This window comes from Sorex fumeus, unplaced genomic scaffold, assembly GCF_029834395.1.
Source record: "Sorex fumeus unplaced genomic scaffold, SorFum_2.1 ptg000014l, whole genome shotgun sequence".
Classification (NCBI taxonomy): Eukaryota; Metazoa; Chordata; class Mammalia; order Eulipotyphla; family Soricidae; genus Sorex; species Sorex fumeus.
The window spans coordinates 13,295,881-13,317,668 of NW_026606071.1; the positions used below are offsets into that span (position 1 = coordinate 13,295,881).

The following is a 21,788-nucleotide window of genomic DNA, read 5'->3' on the forward strand; positions in this document are numbered from 1 at the left end:
AGTTGGGATCATTTTCAGGAAATGTTCTTCATGCTCATACTCGTTTTCTCTCTGTCTTTCTTTCTCTTCTCCCCCCGCCCCCCATCACTGTCACTCTCTCAATCTCTCTCCCTCTCTTCTTCCCCCCCTCTTCTTTCTCCTCATCTCTCTCTCCCCCTTCAGCTTTTAATCTTGTGATAAACACTGGAATGAGAGCTGATTGTGAGGCAGAAGTACCCACAGCCCCTATTCTGGAATCTCAGTGAGGAGAAGAGCTCTCAGAAGAATATGAGACTGAAATTCTGAAGCAGTTGTGTAAATAAATCTGATGAATAAAATGAAATTTTTAAAAAAGCGTATTAGTAATAAAAAGTGACTGAAATATTTTTAAATGAAACTGAAAGGTGAATAAGGAAAGTTTGCCTGCTAAGAACATGTAAGCCAGTTGAGAAACGCCGGGATTGGCAGGTTTATGGGGAGTGGGAATGGGAGGGCAATGGCGGAGAGGCTCAGGTTTACCCCAGGCTCTGTGCTCAGGGATCATTACTAGAAGGCTTGAGGGACCATATATGGTGCCAGGGTTCTAAACAGGTTGGCCACCTGCAAGCATCTTACTTGCTCTGTACTTTACCCTCTGTCTCTGGCCCCTAAAACTGTTTGAAAATGAGATTTAGTGTGAAATTTTGGATATGTCTTAAAATTTTAAATATTATGGTTTTACAGATTAGAGAATCTGCCTTCTTTATTGCCTAGTACCAGTACAATTTCCCTTTCTTGGTCTTGAAACACCTATAAAGTTTACTTATCATGGCCAGAGATATTGTACAGCTGACCTGGTTCCCTGTTACCATATAGCACTCTAACATTACTGAGAACAGCTTTATAAGACCCCCAAGCTCCTCCAGGGTACACCCAAGTATATCTAGCACCTGTTTGAGCAGTGTCCTCAAACCCTTGCATTGTATTGCTGGTCAATCCCAGGATTCTGAGAACCATCGGGAGGGATACAGAGTTTGGGAGACCCCAACCGTTATAAAAAATGTCCTAAGAAATATGAAACTTTGAAGAGAATTTTGATCAAATATGTAAAACGCCGTTCAAAAATCACATTAACTACCAAATACAAACATCCACATTTTTGCTTTGGGGGAATCTCTGGTCTTTTCAAATTAATTTATATATGCTACAAAGATTTATTCTGTTGAAAGAGAGTAATCTATAAAAAACTAAACTAAAAAAATTAATTTGAGATGATCAACATGTTGCAGTGACTTATCACTAAACTCTAAATGTGAGATTCCAATATTATTAATTTTAGAAATAGCTTATGATGATCTGTTCCAGGTATTATTGCATAAAATAAATGTAAAAGGTAAAAAGGTAAAGGCCCTCCCGTTGATCGTCGATTTGCTCAAGCAGGCCCAGTAACGTCTCCATTGGAGACTGTGTTGTTACTGTGTCTGGCATATCGAATACGTAACGGGGAGCTTGCCAGGCTCTGCCATGCGGGCGAGATACTCTCGGTAGCTTGCCGGGCTCTCCGAGAAGGGTGGAGGAATCGAACTCGGGTCGGCCATGTTGGCTGCGTGCAAGGCAAATGCTGGTCCATGTTTCTGAAAAAATTCTATGAAGTTATATAGCTAATGTTGTGACAGCGTCATCAGTATTTAAGACAATAATCACAACATTATCAAAATATACATATTTTTAAATGCATATTTTAAAGAAGGGTAACTTTTTTGTTTTTGAGCTACACCCAGCAGTGCTAGAAATCAAATCCTGGTTCACAATGTGCAAATCAAGTCCCTTTCCTGCTGTATTATACTTCTCCCTCACCCCTAGAGTAGGAAAATTTTAAGAAAAATATTCCCCAACCCCATCAAAAAATGGGGCAATGAAATGAACAGAAACTTTCTCAAAGAAGAAATCCGAATGGCTAAAAGGTACATGAGAAAATGCTTTACATCATTAATCATCAGGGAGATGCAAATCAAAACAACAATGAGATATCATCTCACACCACAGAGACTGGCCCTCATCTCACACCACAGAGACTGGCCCTCATCCAAAAGAACAAAAGCAGATGTGGAGAGAAAGGGACCCTCCTTCACTGCTGGTAGGAATGCCAACTGGTTCAGCACTTTTGGAAAACAGTATGGACGATTCTCAAAAAATTAGAAATTGAGCTCCCATTTGACCCAGCAATACCACTCCTGGGAATATATCCCAGAGAGGCAAAAAAGTATAGTCGAAGTGACATCTGCACTTGTTTGTTCATTGTAGCACTGATTACAATAGTCAGAATCTGGAAAAAACCTGAGTGCCCGAGAAAAGATGACTGGTTAAAGAAACTTTGGTATATCTATACAATGGAATACTATGTAGCTATTAGAAAGATGAAGTCATGAAATTTACATACAAGTGGTACTACATGGAAAGTATCATGCTAAGCGAAATGAGTCAGGAAGAGAGGAATAGACACACAAAGATTGCATTTATCTGGGGAACATAAAGTAACAAAATAGGAGACTAACACCCAAGAATAGCCGAGATTAGTACCAGGAGGTTTATTCCATAGCTTGGAGGCCAGCCACACATGCTAGGGGAAAAGGGAGCTCAGATAGAGAAGGGAGCACCAAATAAAGGGTGTTGGGAGGATCCTCCCAGGATGGGAGAACCATGCTGAAAGCAGATAATAAACCGAACATGATTGCCACTCAATGCCTATTTTGCAAACCACAGCACCCAAAAGGAGAGAGAGAACATAAGGGAATGCCCTGCCACAGAGGTTTTTATGTATATAAGCCTAAATGTAACTTTTATCAACAGTTATCAACGGGGGGGGGGGGGGTAATGGGGGTTGAAAGGGATACTGGGATCCGTGGTGGTGGAAAATGGGCACTGGTGGAGGGATGGATACATGATCATTGTATAAGTGAAACCCAAGCACAAAAATTTGTAAGTCTACAACTGTACCTCATGGTGTTTCACTAAGAAAAATTTAAAAAAAAGAAAAATATTCTTCTTTTACTATAGTTTATTTGATTCCCAAACCAATGGAAATATTTGTATTAGCTGAAGATATCGTTTTAGGGACCAGGGAAATAGTTCAGTGGACAAGGGTATTTACCTTGAATACAAGGTCCTGAGTCTTCTGCTCTGTGACTGTGGTGGTCCTGGTCCCCAGCACTCCCCAGACCTGGAATGAACTCTCTCACCCACTGGCTGAGTTCTGCCTGAAGTAGTCCTGGGGCCCTCTGAGAATTTATTGGAAAGCCCCTCCAAAAGATATAATTTAACACCTAATATTTCTTTTATTTTAATGTTAATTTCAATAACACATAAAATCATGCATTTCAGGTAGCAAATAAATGTTTGTGGGGGGGAAGAACAAAAGTCATATCCTTTTTAGTGCTACTGGTCTTTATATCTTTATCCTTAAGATATGTTTTCCACAGTATCCATGAATTGATTGATTACAATTTGCTTGCATTTAATGGACTCTAACTCTATTTGTCTCTGTAGCTAATCGTTGGTTAGTTCTTATAAGAAACTTGTGGGTTGAGTAGCTGGCATGCTGACATGTTACTATATATCCCTAACAAGGCTGCCCTAAAATAGATGGGGACACAAAGACTTATACAGCATCCTTCTACAAAAGCACTCCATAATACCACCAACAAAACCAAAATTTATTATTTGAACAGTTTAATCTGAACTGTTAGGACAAAATATTACTTTGCCATTAATATTTGTTTATCTTGGGGTTCTAAAATAGTATCAGAAAAGGATATTGAGAAAAATAAAATAATGTGGGCTGATTTGAAAATAAAACTATGTACCTTTAATTAAATAATCACCTTTTCAGAGAAATTTTACCTGTATGACAGTTTTCATTATATCTCTCCATGTTTTATCAACAGTTGTAAACCGTCTGCCTTCCTCAGGCATTTGAGACATAATGTCTGGGGAACTAAATATGGGCTCCAAATACAGCCACGTGGCTTGGACCTTAAGCCATTCATCCAGAATCTCCTGGAGCAACAGGAGCTTGCCCTCCCATTCTCTGCAAAGCAAAACACAGTGATTCATGACTCAGATCACTAGCAAATCAGGCAACATTTCAGAAGACTTGTCATTATTGTTATTCCGATTTCTATTCATCTACCATCATTCAAAGGTAGGCTGGAGCTATAGCACAGTGGGTAGAGCGTTCACCTTGCACGAGGCTGACTCAGGTTTGATTCCTCCACCCCTCTCGAAGAGCCCGGCAAGATACCAAGAGCATCTCACCCGCATGGGAAAGCCTGGCAAGCTACCTGTGACGTACTTGATATGCCAAACACAGTAACAAATGCCACAATGGAGATGTTACTGGGCCTGCTCGAGCAAATCGATGAACAACGGGAGGACAGTGACAGTGACATCAAAGGTATATCACTAGATTATCCTAAATTATATGCTTTAAAATAATAACATCAGCGTTTTATGTATATAAGCCTAAATGTGAAGATAAAACTATCTACGTACAACTGAGCTGTTTTCTGCACAAATAGTAACAATAAACTTTTCTGCAAACAATTCTAAGCAAGCACAAACTGAGATATGAGATTTGAAGACAATAATAGGTATTTTTTTTCTTTTTTTTTTTTTTGGTGTGGCAGTGCTCAGGGCTTACTCTTGGCACAGTGCTAAGGGGTAACTCCTGGTAGAGAGTGGGGGACCATATGTGGGGCCAGGAACTGAATCCTGGTCTGCTGCGCACAAGAGTTTTTTACCTGCTATACTCTGGCCAATAGTAATGGTATTCTTAAGAAAGGGCACTCTGAACTTCTTGGGAAAAATAGTTACATTTAAGATTCATTTCCTTTAACAACCAACTTTACTTTAAAATTTAAAATTCAAAAGTTGAAAACAACATTAAAAAAAGCCACCCTGTCAAGAAACAGAGAGAACAGCTGAACAGACACAGATGATCAACAAGTGCTTAAAATAAATGCTCAGTATTATGTGTTATCAGATGAAAACAACAAATAAAAACAACAGTGAGAAATTACCTCACACTTGTGAGACCTAGCCCCAAAAGTAAGCAACAGGAAGTGCTGGTAGTGTGAAAAAAAAAGGGAATAATTTTCTGTTGGTAATATTGTAAACATGGCAGAGCCTGGCATGCTACCCGTGATGTATCCGTATGCCAAAACACAGTAACAGGAAAGTCTCCAATGGAGATGTTACTGGGCCCGCTCGAGCAAATCGATGAACAACGGGAGGACCGTGACCGAATATTGTAAACTAGTCTATTCCCTATACAAGACAGGACAGAGATTTCTCAAAACGTGTTAATGTAGGTCTACCACATGATCCAGCAACTCCACTCCTATGTATACAAAGAACCTCAAATGCCTATATTCATTACAGTGCTATTGACAATATCCAAAACAACCCAAATTCCCAATGATTGATGAGTCAATGAATATGATATGCTAGATATACATACAGATATGTTATGTATACACACATATATAGAATGTAATACTGTTTTATGTGAGGGGCAAGGGGAAGAGATTTAGGTACAAGACATGGAGAGAATGAAAAGGTTCTTGCAAAGAAAAAGGAGCCAAAAGAAAAAAGACAAACACCAGATGATCCCTCTTACACATACTATAAAAAGAAACAAAGCAAAGGAGCAGACAAATCAAATGCAAACCTTTCAGACTAGAGCCAGAGAGACAGCCTGAGGGGAAGATAGTGAGATGTATGTAACTTTCATGCAGTTCACCCAGGTTTCAACATAAACACAATATATAGTCCCCCAATCACCACTAGGAGTGATTTCTGAGTACAAAGCCAGAAGTAAATCCTGAGCACAGGGCCAGGAGTAAATCCAGAGCAGCGCCAGGTGTGGATATAAAATAAAACAAAATAAAAAAATCAAACCCGTTAGACTCTGACCCCCAAACTAAGGTTTCAAAGGGGGAAGAGGAGATTAGAAAGTTGAAGAGGTTCAGTGAACATAGAGGGATACTGGTGTTTTGATAGTGGACATAATGTAGTAACACTGTACTTCTAAAACATACAGTTTTGCAAATCAAAGTTACCTTAATAAAAAATGTTGGGACCCCCAATTTTTTTTTTTTTGCTTTTTGGGTCACACCTGGCGATGCTCAGGAGTTACTCCTGGTTTATGCACTCAGCAATTACTCCTGGCGGTGCTCGGGGGACCATATGGGATGCTGGGAATCAAACCTAGGTTGGCTGCGTGCAAGGCAGATGCCCTACCTGCTGTGCTATTGCTCCAGCCCCAGGGACCCCAAAATTTTTTATTCATAAAATGGAACCACATTAAAAATATACATAATCCTAAATATATTACTGTGGCATTCATAAATTATGCTTAATTTTAATATTCAAATGTAATATATTAGGAATGGAGAAACAGTACAGTGGGAAAGATACTTGCCTTGCATATTGCCAACCAAAGTTCAATCTCTGGCACCCCAAATAGCTCCCCAAGGCAACGAGGAATTATCCCTGAGCAGAGACAGGACTAATCCCTGAGTACCACTGAGTGTGGCCCCAAAACCAAAACAGAATATACTGAATGTCAGCCTACTTCTAAATGTAGCACTGTAGCACTATCCTCCCATTGTTCATCGATTTACTCGAGCGGGCACCAGTAATGTCTCACAACAAATTGTGAGAGTTGCTGTTACTGTTTTTTTTTTTGGCATATTGAATATGTCATGGGGAGCCTGCCAGGCCTTCCTGTAAGGGCAAGTTACTTTTAGTAGCTTGCCGGGCTCTCAGAGAGGGACAGAGGAATCAAACCCTGGTCGGCCATGTCAGCCACATGCAAGGCAAATGCCTCACCCGCTGTGCTATCTCTCCAGCCCACTTCTAAATGTAAGAAATATAAATAACTTTCTCAACAATATATATTACAATTGTACCATAAGTCAGTAATTTACATGCACAGCTCTAAAATCTGTTTGTTCCATCTTCACAACAACCTTACTAAGTATCATATTCAAGTTTACCCAGAAAATGTTACAGTCAGATCTGAACCCGCATCTATAACAACAATGCTATGAGACAATATAGCTATAAAGAAGAATCATAAGTCAATGTTGGTACAGCTTAATGATAGAATATATGCCTATTAGCTTATTGAAATGTAAGAACACATTATACAGTATTTATCACTGGTGACATGCAATTAACAGACAGATAAAACCAAAGAATACTGAATGTCACTTGCTATTTATGCTTTCTGCCTTTTGTAGTAAAAATGAAAATTCTCTCTGGATTTATTTTACTATTCAAAATCAGGTCTTTCATAAACACAAAGTGTCATAATGATAAGTTTTAAATAGCATGGTATGCCTTTTTTCTGAATGCTGACTTGCTACAAAGACAGGCTGAAAAAAAGGGTGAGCATTCTAAAAGCAATGATGATTGCTACTTCTTACAATGATCTATTTAAAATATTAAATATAAAATGCAGAAACAATTTTTAAACTTGTATTTCACATACAAAATGATGATTTTGATAACTAAAACAAACAAGGGTGATTTTCATAACAGTATGAATACTCCTATAAATAAAATTTTACCTCATTTGTTTTTCATAAGGCTTAATGAAAGGAGATCCTCTCATAGTTTGTGTCTTAACAATGTGGTCATCCAACAGCATCTGAATTTCATCAACTGAAGACAAAATAAATGTACCAGATTCTCTATAAGAAAGAATGACAAACTCCATGGCTTCCCACTCATTAATCATCTTCTCCAAGGCCTTTTCGAGAGAATACTCTTTGCTTGCAGCTTCACTAATACCTTCAAATCTATCTAAAAATGGTTCCAGATTCATGTCTAAGAAAGAGAAGACAGTTGCATCATCTGAAGGCTGCAGAGTATAACCAACAATTCTGGACATTGCCTCCCAGTGTCTGGGACGCAAACCAGGATTACAGATCACTTGAATGAGAGGAATGTGCTGCTTGAAATCTTCCACCTTCGCTCTTACTTTCTTTGTCATTGACAATGCATGTGGGCAATCGTGGAAAGTTTTCTCCAGCTTATACAGTCCTCTCCAGTAATTTCCAACATCTGTTTCTACTTGGTCAGGATTCACCTTGTTGTATGGGCCTTCTGTCCACGTCCTATATTTGGTACCAAATTCAACAGCAGTTTCATAGAGACGAAGATAAGGGTTCAAGGCATCTTGGATTTTTTTACGTTGAGGATATATAGATGGTAGCCAACCAAATGCCTCCTCTTCAGCATTAAACTGATCAATCTGAAAGAGCAGGTATTACATTAATTCATTCCAAAAGTGAGTGCCATACAAAAATACTCATATCAAAGGGCCAGAGAGAGAAAACAGAGTGGAAAGGGCACTTGCCTTGCCTATAACCTACCTGAATTCAATTCCCAGCACCCTTATCAAGTCCCCTGGGAATGGCTAGGAGGGATCCCTGAGCACAAAGCTAGGAGTAAGTTCTGAGTATTTCAGGGTGTGGCCTGAAACAAATGACAATAACAACAAAAAGTAATCATACCCAATATTACTCCAAAAATTCTCTCTAAGTCCTAAAGTTAAATTTAAAATCTGGCCATCAGTTAGGAAAATGAGATAGTAATTTCTTCTATTTCTTTTTAATTGCAATTTCCAGAAAATGAATAGTCAAATTAGTTAAAAAGAATAAAATTATATGCATGTACATACATATTTTAAAATATCTGCTTTACTTATCCACAAATACTGAGGATGTGGCTTCATTAATTTAGTGATAATTTCACTATTTTCAACATCATCATTTTAGGTACTATCGAAAATAGGAAAAAAAATTATTACACTGCAAAGTACTACTCGCAAAAACATTGTATTCCAGATGAAGAGAGACAAGAGAGACATTCTACATCCTTAGTAAGTTAAATAGCAGTTGTTCAATAATAATAACATTAGAAGAGAGGTCAATACACAAAATGTTATCACTCAGAGAACATGCCAATATAGAAGTTGCTTCTGTAGAGAAAACAAAAATCTGGGTCTTGAAGATAAGTAAAATAAGAGGCAAAAAAATTAATATCCTCTTGGTATAGAAGTAAATATATGTGACTCTGAGTTGGCTACAGAAAAAAAAATCTGCAGAATAGAAAGATTTGAAAAGAGTAGCACCAGTATATTTTTTCTCTTTTCTGCATATACTTAAATATTTGTGAAATTATAAATTACCTAAAGTAATTTAAAAATTAATTTTTTCTTGTTTAAAAAGAGTAGAACATCATCTGGTCTATTTTACAATTAATTTCTTTATTTTTGTCGGGAGGCCACACCCAGTGGTGCTCAAGGCTCACTCCTGGCTCTGTACTCAAGTATTATTCCTGGCAGTGCTGGAGGAATATTATAAGATGCTAAGTTATTGAACCCAGGTCAACTGCATGAAAGGCAAGACCCATACTCCCTATACTACTGCCTCACATCCCCCGGAATTTACTCTTTTAATAAGATATGCAATTAAATATTCCAAACATCTTTTGTAGCAAGGATATTGCTTCTTTCCACTTCAGCTTCTTTTAATAGCTGAAGTCTAAAGTAGTAATACTGGAAAACCAGTGGCTTGATGGGGAAAGACAAGGGGTTAAATGTTACAACACAACCACCAAAAGTGAGACAGATTCTATTAAGATAGGAAAACCAAACAGTAACCAGGCATTCTAACACATGATGCAAATAATTAAATGATAGCATGAAAGTAGAGGGTAAGGTGCTTGTTTTACATGGGGCTAAAGCAGACTGAATACCCAGCACCACATATTTTCCCCTGAGTACACCAAAGAGACTCCTGAGTGCAGAGCCAACACATGAATACCCCCCAAACAAATAAAAGCGACAACATAAATGACAAAAGCCACAAATTACAAAGCAGATGGTAATGGAACTTTGTCAAATAAAAGATGAAGGACTTGAGAAATGTTATCTCCTGGTGTCAGTGACCAAAAATCTATTATGCCATTAAGTAAAAGTCTATTATGCAAAATCTATTATACCATTCATTTTATTCACTACTGAAATATAGTTAAACTGCTATATTCAAATCTGTTTCTTATAGTTAAATACACAGAACAACTTGAATGCTTTTTCTTTTGAACTAACTCATATTTCAAAATAATTGTTTGGAGTCCACACCCAGTGATGCTCTGGATTAACTCCTGGATCTGTATTCCGAAATTATTCCTGGTGGTGCTCTGGGGATTCCGGGGAATGAAAACAGGTCAGTTGCACTCAAGGCAAGTGTCATACCTGCTGTACTATCTCTCCAGCACCTTAAAGAATATTTTAAATGTATACCTTGTCTGCTGCTAAATCCAACTTTCCATTCAGGATCTGAGCCTTTTTCAAATATCGCTGGACATCCTGAAGATCTCCAAATGAGTAAAATTCTTCTGACTGCTTAGCATAACTCTCCAATTCCTCCTGAAACCGCTCACACCGTAACTAATAAACATCAAATGTGTAGTTACTGTTTTTAACTGTTAAAATACCTATATAGCAAGATAAATTTAAGTATTTTCCAGGATTGTCAGCAATATTCTTATGTTTGGTTTCTTGGAAATTTGTTGTTACAGACTAGTGGGAGAAGGAAAATGAGAGAAAAAAGATTCACCAACCACCTATTTACAGTACATTTCACAACAAAACATAGACAATTCTGCATCACCTAGTAATTTTCTGTGTCAAATAATTTTCTAAATGCATTGCAATTTATACACCAAATGTGCATGATGTTTCCTATTCATGACCCTTTCAATAATTTTTTAAAGCCTGAATGGTCTATGACAAAACAGAAATAAGCTACAGTTTAAAATGAAGACAGTGTTTTGTTTGTTTTTATTCTATGAATTATTCTCCAAAGAATACATGCCACTTTCATTTACATCGTCGTATTTGATATAGTGAAGACAAAAGTGAGTAAAGCTTGCTGTCAAAGGACATCTCTACTGAGTGACCTGAAACAAGCCTCAATTCATCTTTGAATATATCAGTTTCTTCAACTACAAAATGGGAGCAAATATACAAAACAATTTATTCAGATAGGAGCTATGAAATGCTCATAGACACTGTGCTAACAAAGGGAATAAAAACCAAGAAAATAAAACAGTCTTTCTGTCCAGGAAGTGACTGTCTATTGGGGATATATAAGAAAATAATAATGCAACGATTAGATTATTAGTCTGGTAGAAATGTGTTAAAAATGTAATAGGCAGAGTGCAGAAGCAGCACTGAGGTCAGTGTCCCAAAAAAAGCCAACTACATTGCTCAGTAGGCAAGTATGTGTGACAGAAAGGGGTGTGCCCCAGAATAAATGGAGAAATGACCAAGAAATAGGGGGTATAGAACACAGCTGAGAGGTTTGGGAGAGCAGAGACGGAGGAGAGGCAAGAGAAGAGGGTGAACAGGAGATAAGAAATCGCAAACCATCTCAGACAAAGGATATACACAAAAGTTAATGAACAAGAGTGATAATTTTGGACACAGTGTTAACACAGGTTTGAGAAATTATCACTTTCACGGAGAGGCTTGAGATTAAATAATTCAAGAGAGAGTAAATACTATCTCATACTATGATTACAGGATGAGAAAACCAAAGTTTATGACCCGGGAAATAGAGAAGTACACTAATCTATATAGAAGTTAGTTAGACATTTCTAGAAAGTAAAAGTAATGTAAAATATCAATGATACCAACCTTGAGACCTTCTTGATATTGTTCAGTTTTCTCTTTAATGATTTTCCTGTGTTCATCAAAAATCTCATCCATTCTTCCATACCACTGGAAAACATTATTATTGAGCCTAAGGTCTGCTGGAGAAAAGGTGGCACACTCAATGAGGAAGGCAAGGCAGTTTTTGGAATCAACCAGCTTCTGTCCCAGTTCAACCATATCAACTGTCTCTACTTTCTGAATATAAGCCTAAGAGAAAACAAAAAAAGCAGACAACATTTTAAGGAACAGCTTGCGTCAAAAAACGTCCTATGGAAATATTGAATACATCACAAAGAGCTTGCCAGGCTTTGCCATGCGGGAGAGATACTCTTGGTATCTTGCCAGACTCTCGGAGAGGGGCGGAGGAATTGAACCCGTCTCAGCCAGGCTGGCTGTGTGCAAGACAAATGCACTACCACTGTGCTATCGCTCCCACTGTACAAATATGTAAGGATTTGTTTAGAAGAGAGACTTTTCATTCAAGACAGTGGGCTGCAGCACAGTTTCCTTCTCATCTACCCCAAACTCACTACTGAAATGGTGAGAACTGAAAACAATAAACAACAAGTACAAAGCACCAAATAATCCCAAACAATCAGAGAATGATGCCCTTTCAGAATAGCAGTGTAGGCACCTTCTGTATGCTTAACACGGTACAAGGAAAAGGCAATTCAGTGCAACAAAAATCAGACCTAAACTTTACCTTGAGGCAATTACTTGTCAAATGATCACCAGAATAACTGTAAAATTGCAACTTATATAAGATAATCAGTACTTTATCATCAAAAACAAAGAAAAAAACTACTGCAAAATTTATTAACAAATGTGCCAAATCTATACAAGGAAAATTCTAATACCACATTGTGACTTTTTTTTAGTTCTTTGCTTTTTTTGGCCACACCCAGTGATGCATGGTGATTACTCCTGCTCTGCACTCAGGAATTACTCCTCTTGGTGCTTGGGGGACCAAATGGGATGCTAGGGATCTAACCCAGGTCAGCCATGTGCAAGGCAAATGCCTTACCCACTGTAGATCCCCATTAAGACATTTTTAATGTTCTGAATAAATACTGAAAAATCTGTTGGGGCATAATATTATAAATATGTAAATTCTCCAGTCAATTAATTTAATGTAATTTCAATAAAATTTGCAATGGGACTTTAATAAGCTATACATAATAAGTTTAATACATAATTATTTAAAAAGTCCAAAATAATAAGTACTCTAATGTAGGGAATATAATCATAAAAAGGAAAAAAAGAACAGAGTAAGACCTGTTAAATATCAAAACATACCATAAAATAGAGTACCATTAAACACTTCTTGTTCTGGCCTAAAATTTTTATTCTTGATGAAGAGGACATAGGAGTTCAGAAGTACTTTCAAGTACTTAAAAAATTTCATGTTATAAAAGATGCCTTTCAAATCAGGAACAAACGATGGACTTAAATTACATTCAAGTCTTTGGCTATTGATTTTGAAAAAGAGCCCTAGTAACCCTTTACAAAAGATACAGAGAACACATGTTGCTAAGTAACTTTCATCAGGATAAAGATTATTTTGGCAGGAATAGATTTATGTGTGAATGAATGTATGTGTATAAACATACAGACATATAGCTCTCTCCAAACTCAACACATATTAATTCACTAGTATCAATAATAAAAATGCTTACAGAACTCTACTGTCTCACTTAGAAATGAGAAAACAGGCAATATTTGTATTACATTCACCATCCTTCTACTATATCTCCCTATGAAATAAATGATTCTTGGGCCACAGTAATAGTGCAGCGAGTAGGTCACTTGCCTTTGTACATACCCCAGCTGGGTTCTATCCCTGGCACCACATATGGTCCCCTGAGCCTCTCCAAAATAAAACAAAATAAAAAAAGCAAGAAATGATTCTTTATTATTAACACTTCTAAAGTTTTTTACAGTCTTCTACTATTTATCTCTGTCTACATATCTCTCATCAGATCTATATCTCCATTGATACATATAAAATTATGAACTTTATAATCACATCCAAGAGCTGGTTCTTTGAGAAAATAATTAAGATTGATAAACCACTAGCAACACACACAAAGAAAGAGAGAGAACCCTAATAAACCGAATCAGAAATGAAAAAGGGGACATCACAACAGAAGCCAATGAAATTCAAAAGATCGGCAGAGCCTGGCAAGCTACCCGTGCCGTATTTGATATGCTAAACAGAGTAACAACAAGTCTCAAAATGGAGACGTTACTTGTCCCGCTTGAGCAAATCAATGAACAACGGGAGGACAGTGCTACAGTACAGTGCTATAATCACATCCATATATATTTATATGGACTGGAGCGACAGCACAGCGGGTAGGGCGTTCACCTTGCACATAGCCAACATGGCCGACCCGAGTTCGATTCCTCCGCCCCTCTCAGAGAGCCCGGCAAGCTACCGAAGAGTATCTCGCCCACACGTCAGAGCCTGGCAAGCTCCCCGTGACATATTTGATATGCCAAACACAGTAACAACAAAGTCTCCAATGGAGACATTACTGGGCCCACTCGAGCAAATCGAAGAACAACCGGAGGACAGTGACAGTGACAGTGATTAACCTGAAGAAATTATGGAAAAAAACAAACAAAACTTCTACTGTTCTATAAAATTCCTTAACTGTTAAATTTTTACTCTTGCAATTAAAAAAATAAGTAATTCACCTCAAAATATGATATACTTTTATTAAACTGATGCTTTATGTTATAAATATAAACATAGATATTACAAACCAGAGGTTTCTGAAATTTACAGAGGCCTAAATAAATACATTTTTTCACAATTTAGTTAATAAGATTTCTGTGTAATCAAATAACTTGTCTTTTATTTCACCTCACTGATAATGTATTTGTACTGGTTTACAACACATATATTTTTTTAATTTATTTTTTTATTAGTGAAATACCATGAGGTACAGTTATAGACTTATATATTTTTGTGCTTGGGTTTGTTATACAATGATCAAGTACCCATCCCTCCACCAGCGGCCATCCTCCACCACTATGGGTCCCAGCATCCCTCCCACCCCCCATCCCCCCTGTCCCACCCTGCCTCTGTGGCAGGGCATTCCCCCTTGTTCTCTCTCTCTTCTTTTGGGTCCTGTGTTTTGCAAGAGAGGCATTGAGTGACAATCATGTTCGGTCTAGAGTCTACTTTCAGCATGCTTCTCCCATCCTGGGAGGATCCTCACAACACCCTTTATTTGGTGCTCTCTTCTCTATCTGAGCTTCCTTTTCACCTAGCATGTACAACACATATATTTTTATTGATTTTTTTAAAAAGTTTTTAAATTGAGAAACGATTTTGCTCTTTCAGGAATAGTTATTTTTTGACAATTTTTTTGAAGTATGGTCCACACCCAGAAGAGCTCAGGATCATTTCTGATAGCGTTCAAGGGACCATACATGGTGCCAGGGATGGAATCTGAGTCAGCTATGTGAAAGGCAAGCACCTTATCTGTTATACTACCTCTCTGAACCTGAAATAAAGTTTTTTAAAAATATGATTAGTATTTTGAATGAATTAAAGTTATTGAATCCTAGCTTCTAATAATCCTATTAAAGATTTCCATAAACAACAGAAATTCACTAAATTAGCTTAGATTTCTAAACATTTTAGTGATGAACATGATGAAATATACATATTTAGTATTAATTTTTCCAGAGGAATTCATGCTTATTAAACTCTGACTATATTTATAACTATCTATAATTAAAGTATCCCTATATGTCTTATACAATATAAAATACAAAAGTATTCTAAAAGATAATAGAGAAGTGTATATTGGATACATACACACAAACTCATATACTAAGAACTCAAGTATAAATATTTTAAAGTAAACAGAACACTTTTAGAGTAGCACCGTCCTCCCGTTGTTCATCGATTTGCTTGAGCGGGCACCAGTAACATCTCACAACAAATTGTGAGGCTTGTTGTTACTATTTTTGGCATATCGAATATGTCACAGGTAGCTTGCCAGGCTTTACCGTATGGGCTCTCGGTAGCTTGCCGGGCTCTCTGAGAGGGGTAGAGAATTCGAATTGAACTTAGACGGCTGTATGCAAATCAAACACCCTACCCACTATGCTATCATTCCAGCCCACTTTTAGAGTTGTTTGTAATACTTTGTTCTAATGACTTTTTCAATTTTTAAGATATACATAAACATTTGTGTTTCTTTTATAATTTCCTTACTATATAAAGTTTTGAAAGCTTTTAAATGTTTTTTTACCAGGGTATTTTTTTTTTTAGATTTTCCTTGTAATGATAGTAAAAGGAGAAAAATATCCTATAAAAGCTTAATGCCATGAGAATGAAAAATGAATAAAATGAGTTGGTGGCTGACTAGTTTTTCCATTATTTTATATACTAGGTAGAACAAGCACAGACAAAACATGAACAATGATAGAAGTTATATTTATTTAATGTTTTAGTATCATAAATTTCATACTTGAAAAATATTTCAATAAAATACCACATAAATTTTTGACATATAATAAAATAAGATACGAATGGAGTAGATATTGCTGATTTTTTTAAAAAAGGAATTTAAGTGCAGTTATCAGGTTGACAAGAAAGTCCTGGTCCACACTTTTAGGATGGTAATGGTGAACAGCACTCTCAAAATATCTGAGGGGACAGGTGATGACTAAACATGGTAGAGCACACTCTGAAGTTGATTCTGATCCCAGCACTGCACTGCCTACTAAGCACCACCATATGGAGCTCCAGAGGCCTCACATCACTGGGTCAAGCACTGCAGTGCCAGGGACTGAATCACTAGGCCTGCACAATGGATCAAGCATCACTGGGAGAGGCTCTGAAGCCCTAAAGCACTCCTTGGTGGGGTTCATATAAGAGAGAGAGGGAGGGAGAAGAAAGAGAGAGGGAGAGAGAACTGTATTACTAGTGCCAATACTTCACTTCTCTCATTATCTCTGTCCTCCAGGGCCTTTTCAGAAACTGACTATGAGACATATGACTTTCCTTGATAATAGACTATTAATGTGATACAAACCAATTACAAAGTATTAGTACAATTGGGTTTACCTTTGTGCCTTTATCATGCCAGAGAACATAATCAAGGGAGCCTGCTGGAGTTTGATACAAGCACTGCAGCACTGCAAATGCAAATTGATCAAGACAGAGTAGCCAACTGAGGACCCAGTGATGCAACTGAGTGACTGGCCCAGGTGACACCAGAAAACCAAAGAATATATGGATATATAAATTTTAATTTTAGGATAATTTTCTATTATATTAATAATTTATAAAACCGGGGATAAAGGAGCACTGTAGCACTGTCGTCCCATTGTTCATCGATTTGCTCAAGTGGACACCAGTAATGTCTCAACTGTGTGACTTATTGTTACTGTTTTGGGCACATCAAGTACGCCATGGGAAGCTTGCCAGGCTCTGCCATGCGGGCAGGATATTCTCGGAAGCTTGCTAGGCTCTCTGAGAGAGACAGAGGAAACAAACCCGGGTTGGCCGCATGCAAGGAAAACACCCTACCCACTGTACTATCACTCCAGTCCAGAGGAGAAAGTAAAAAAGAGGAATTTACCTAAAAATATACAATTATCAGTTTATACACAATACCTTCATTTCCATTAGTTCTGCTGTATTTGGAGGTGTGCTAAGGGCTTTTTCAGCTATCTTTTCAAATTCATTGCATAATCTGAAATCACAGACAAAACCAATTCCATATCATTAACTTTCACCCAAATATATTCAAATATACTATTTAAATGTTTCATTACATTAAAATACTATATACTAAATTAAATTAAAATACTGTAACAAATAATTAACTCTGTAAATTTGTGTTCACTTACTAATTCATTCCATACACATTTAATGATCATCTATTATTTTTCCATTCCCAATTACAGTAACAAGCGACAGAAAAACAAAAATGGGCAAGGTGCGAAAATGACAATCCAGTTTGAAATTCATGACTGTAGCAACCATTTCCAACCTAAACACGTAGGATCTGCCAGATTTGGTTGGAATGGCACCAATAATGTTAGAGGAAGTAAAGGAGTAATCGACTCCACTTGCAGAAAATTATTTAAATGGTCCTATATTCTCAGTAAACTGTGTAAATAAGCAAATATTTCTCACCCTTTTGAGATGGGCAATGGACAATATAGTTAATGAATATATATGAGGTACACTCTTAGAGTTTTTTTTGGGGGGAGGATGGGGGTCACACCTGAGGGATCATGTGGTGCTGGGAACTGAGTCCTGTGCTGGGTCTTGCATGTGAAGCATGTGCTATATAGCCATCTGAGATATCTCCTCAGCCCACTATGAGATGTTTTGTTTTTGTTTGGTTGGTTTATTTGTTTTACAAAGTAGTAGGAGCTAAGGAAGACCACATAGTAACCACTGAAATTCCTTCTGTGAAATTCTTGTAGGTGAAGAGGGGAGTAACATGATGATGATGATGTTGGTTGAAGTGGGGAGTTAGAAGAAGGAAGAGCGTTTTGAACATGTTTATAGATTTTGAAGACAGAATCAACAGCAAAGGATGGACTTAAAATGTTACAGAAGGGAATCTGTTCCAGGGTACAGAGGTACTGGAGAGGTTGAGATCTCCAGTAGAGAGAACTGTGACTAGACACTAGATGGCACGAAAAGAGACAAAAATGAAGTGTCTCATGTGAAAGATGAGTTGATAACAATAGGGGAAAGAAATAGAGGCATTCATGTCTTTACGGTGCCTGCAACTATCCTATGTCGTCACATCCAATAAGCCCAGAAAGCATCATTTTTAAAAAATGGAAGGAGAAGTAGAACTGAAATGAGTTCCAAGGCAATTCAGCAACAGAACAAATAACTATGAAGTTAAAATTAGAAGGTGAAAACTCATCAGGGCTGGACAGATAATACAGCAGATGGGGTGCTTTTCTTGCAGGGGTTTTGTTCCCTGGCAATACAGTCCCTCCAAGGAGTAATTTCTGTGCACAGAGGCAGAAAAAAGACTTGACACTGCTGGGTGTGACTCAAAAACATTCTTTTTCATGCAGCATTAAAAAGGGGCTGGAGTGATAGCACAGCAGGTAGGGCCTTGCATGCGGACGACCCAGGTTCGATTCCCAGCATCACACAGGGTTCCCTGAGCACCGCCAGGAGTAATTCCTGAGTGCAAAGCCAGGAGTAACCCCTAAGCATCGCTGGGTGTGACCCCAAAAGCAAAAAAATTAATAATAATAAAACATAATAATAATAAAATAAAAGCTGAAAGGTAACCTCACTATGCTCTCAGTACTTTTGACAGTAAGATGCTTGAAGGTTAATATATGATTCTGGTTCCTGTGTAGGATAAACCAGTCCTAGTCCTCTTCCATTAAGACTCCCACCTGGGGACCTTCACCTCTCTTCCCACAGCATCTGTGAAAACACCACAACCCAAACCAAACCCTTGGATTATACCAAGCTGGTGTCATACCTCACTTCCTTCAATACATTATTTTTGCAACCTGGTATCCTTTCACCCTCATTATTCATTCACATGAATTCAATACATCATCTCCTTTGCAGCCTTCCATTATTTTCTATTTTCCCCCAACTTCAACCCTGAAAGATTAATCATTTTCTGTCCTAATTTTATGACTTGATACTGCACTTTCATGCGATTTACTAGGTTAGATATCTATTTTCCCTCCTGCAGAATAACTTCCTTCAGCTATTTTATTCATATTTAGTATCCAAGTGCCCAGGGTTATGCCTAACATTAGAGGGGGATAAAGCTTCTACAAGTTTCTAGAAAGCCTAAAATATTTTTAAAGACATAATTCTTTTTCTAACATGGTTATAGTTTAAAATTCTGAGGCGCTGAGGATAGCACAGAGTCAAAAGACCTGCCACTTAAGTGTGAGGCTAGGAATTTTATCCCTGGTACCAACCCGCATGAGTTGAGAGAGATCTACTGTTGTTTGGGATTCTGAGTGCCAAAAAAAAGTGCAGCCCTTAGCAAAACTATAAAAGATTGGGCGCAAGTATCACAATCAATATTGCAAGTACTCAGTCATTGTATGACTGAAATGCAAGCAAGAAAGTTTGTAAGTCTGTAACTGTACCCCACAGTGATTCACTAATAAAAAAGTTTTTAAAAAATTTTGTGAATACTGCAACTAAGCATGTGCAACCACCACTCTGTAGAACAAAATGAAGAGGAAAGGGGAATATATTCTTGACCATTCTGATTACTGGGGCATTTTCTTCCTCAAGAATTGATGCCAGACAAGAAAAAGATATTAAGGGTATTCAGGTAGGAAAGGAAGAAATCAAGCTCTCACTATTCGCAGATGATATGATACTATACTTAGAGAACCCAATAACCTCCACCAAAAAACTCCTAGAAACAATAGATTTGTATAGTAAAGTTGCAGGCTATAAAATCAATACCCAAAAGTCCATGGCTTTCCTATATGCAAACAGTGAGAGAGAAGAAAGCAACATGAACAAAACACTCCCGTTCACAATTGTGCCCCAGAAAATCAAGTACTTAGGAATCAGCTTAACTAAGGAAGTAAAGGACCTGTATACAAAGAAAACTACAAAACGCTACTTCAGGAAATAAAAGAGGACATGAGGAAATGGAAAGATATCCCCTGCTCATGGGTCGGGAGACTTAACATTGTCAAAATGGCAACACTACCGAAAGCATTGTATAAATTCAATGCAATCCCTATAAGGATACCCATGACATTCTTCAAAGAAATGGAGCAAACACTCCTGAAATTTATATGGAACAATAAGCCCCCACGAATAGCTAAAGCAATTCTTGGGAAAAAGAAAATGGGAGGAATCAACCTCCCTAACTTCAAACTTTACTACAAAGCGGTAATAATCAAAACAGCATGGTACTGGAACAAAGGCAGAACTGCAGACCAATGGAACAGAGTTGAATACACTGACATCTCCCCTCAATCATATGATTATCTAATCTTTGATAAAGGTGCAAGAAATGTGAAGTGGAGTAAGGAAAGCCTCTTTAACAAATTGTGCTGGCATCACTGGACGGCTACATGCAAAAAATGGGCTCAGAACTCTGCCTAACACCATGTACAAAGGTAAGATCAAAATGGATTAAAGACCTCAACATCAGACCAGAAACCATAAGGTACACTGAAGACAAAGTTGGCAAAACCCTCCATGACATTGAGGCTAATGGTATTTTCAAAGATGCCACGCCACTGGCTGAGCAAGTGAAAACAGAGATAGATAAATGGGACTATCTTAAACTAAGAAGCTTCTGCACCTCCAAAGAAACAGTGACCAAAATACAAAGACAGTCTACAGAATGGGAAAGAATATTCGCCGAATACACATCTGACAAGGGGTTGATATCAAGGATATACAAAATACTGGTTGAACTCCACAAGAAGAAAACATCCAACCCCATCCAAAAATGGGGCAATGAAATGAACAGAAACTTTCTCAAAGAAGAAATCCGAATGGCAAAAAAGCACATGAGAAAATGCTCTACATCATTAATCATCAGGGAAATGCAGATCAAAACCACAATGAGATACCATCTCACACCTCAGAGACTGGCCCACATTCAAAAGAACAAAAGCAACCATTGCTGGCGCGGATGTGGCGAGAAAGGGACACTCCTTCACTGTTGGTGGGAATGCCGACTGGTTCAGCCCTTTTGGAAAAACAGTATGGACATTCCTCAAAAAATTAGAAATTGAGCTCCCATTTGACCCAGCGATACCACTCCTGGGAATATATCCCAGAGAGGCAAAAAAGTGTAGCCGAAATGACATCTGCACTTGTTTGTTCATTGCAGCACTCTTTACAGTAGCCAGAAACTGGAAGAAACCTGAGTGCCCAAGAACAGATGACTGGTTAAAGAAACTTTGGTACATCTACACAATGGAGTACTATGTAGCTCTTAGAAAAGATGAAGTCATGAAATTTACATACAAGTGGTACAATATGGAAAGTATCATGCTAAGCGAAATGAGTCAGAAAGAGAGG

The 21,788-nt window shown here is 37.7% G+C and overlaps 1 protein-coding gene across 1 annotated transcript in view; it reads right to left on the reverse strand.

The window, feature by feature from the left end:
• DNAH7 (dynein axonemal heavy chain 7) overlaps positions 1-21,788 on the reverse strand; it is a 277,547-nt gene that overhangs the window by 199,431 nt on the left and 56,328 nt on the right. Inside the window, exons 14-18 of the mRNA XM_056111947.1 lie at positions 17,391-17,469; positions 11,732-11,956; positions 10,334-10,480; positions 7,593-8,278; positions 3,859-4,045 (exon numbers count right to left, since the gene is read on the reverse strand). Of these exons, the coding sequence (XP_055967922.1) occupies positions 3,859-4,045; positions 7,593-8,278; positions 10,334-10,480; positions 11,732-11,956; positions 17,391-17,469 (1,324 nt within the window). The remainder of the gene's footprint in view (positions 1-3,858; positions 4,046-7,592; positions 8,279-10,333; positions 10,481-11,731; positions 11,957-17,390; positions 17,470-21,788) is intronic.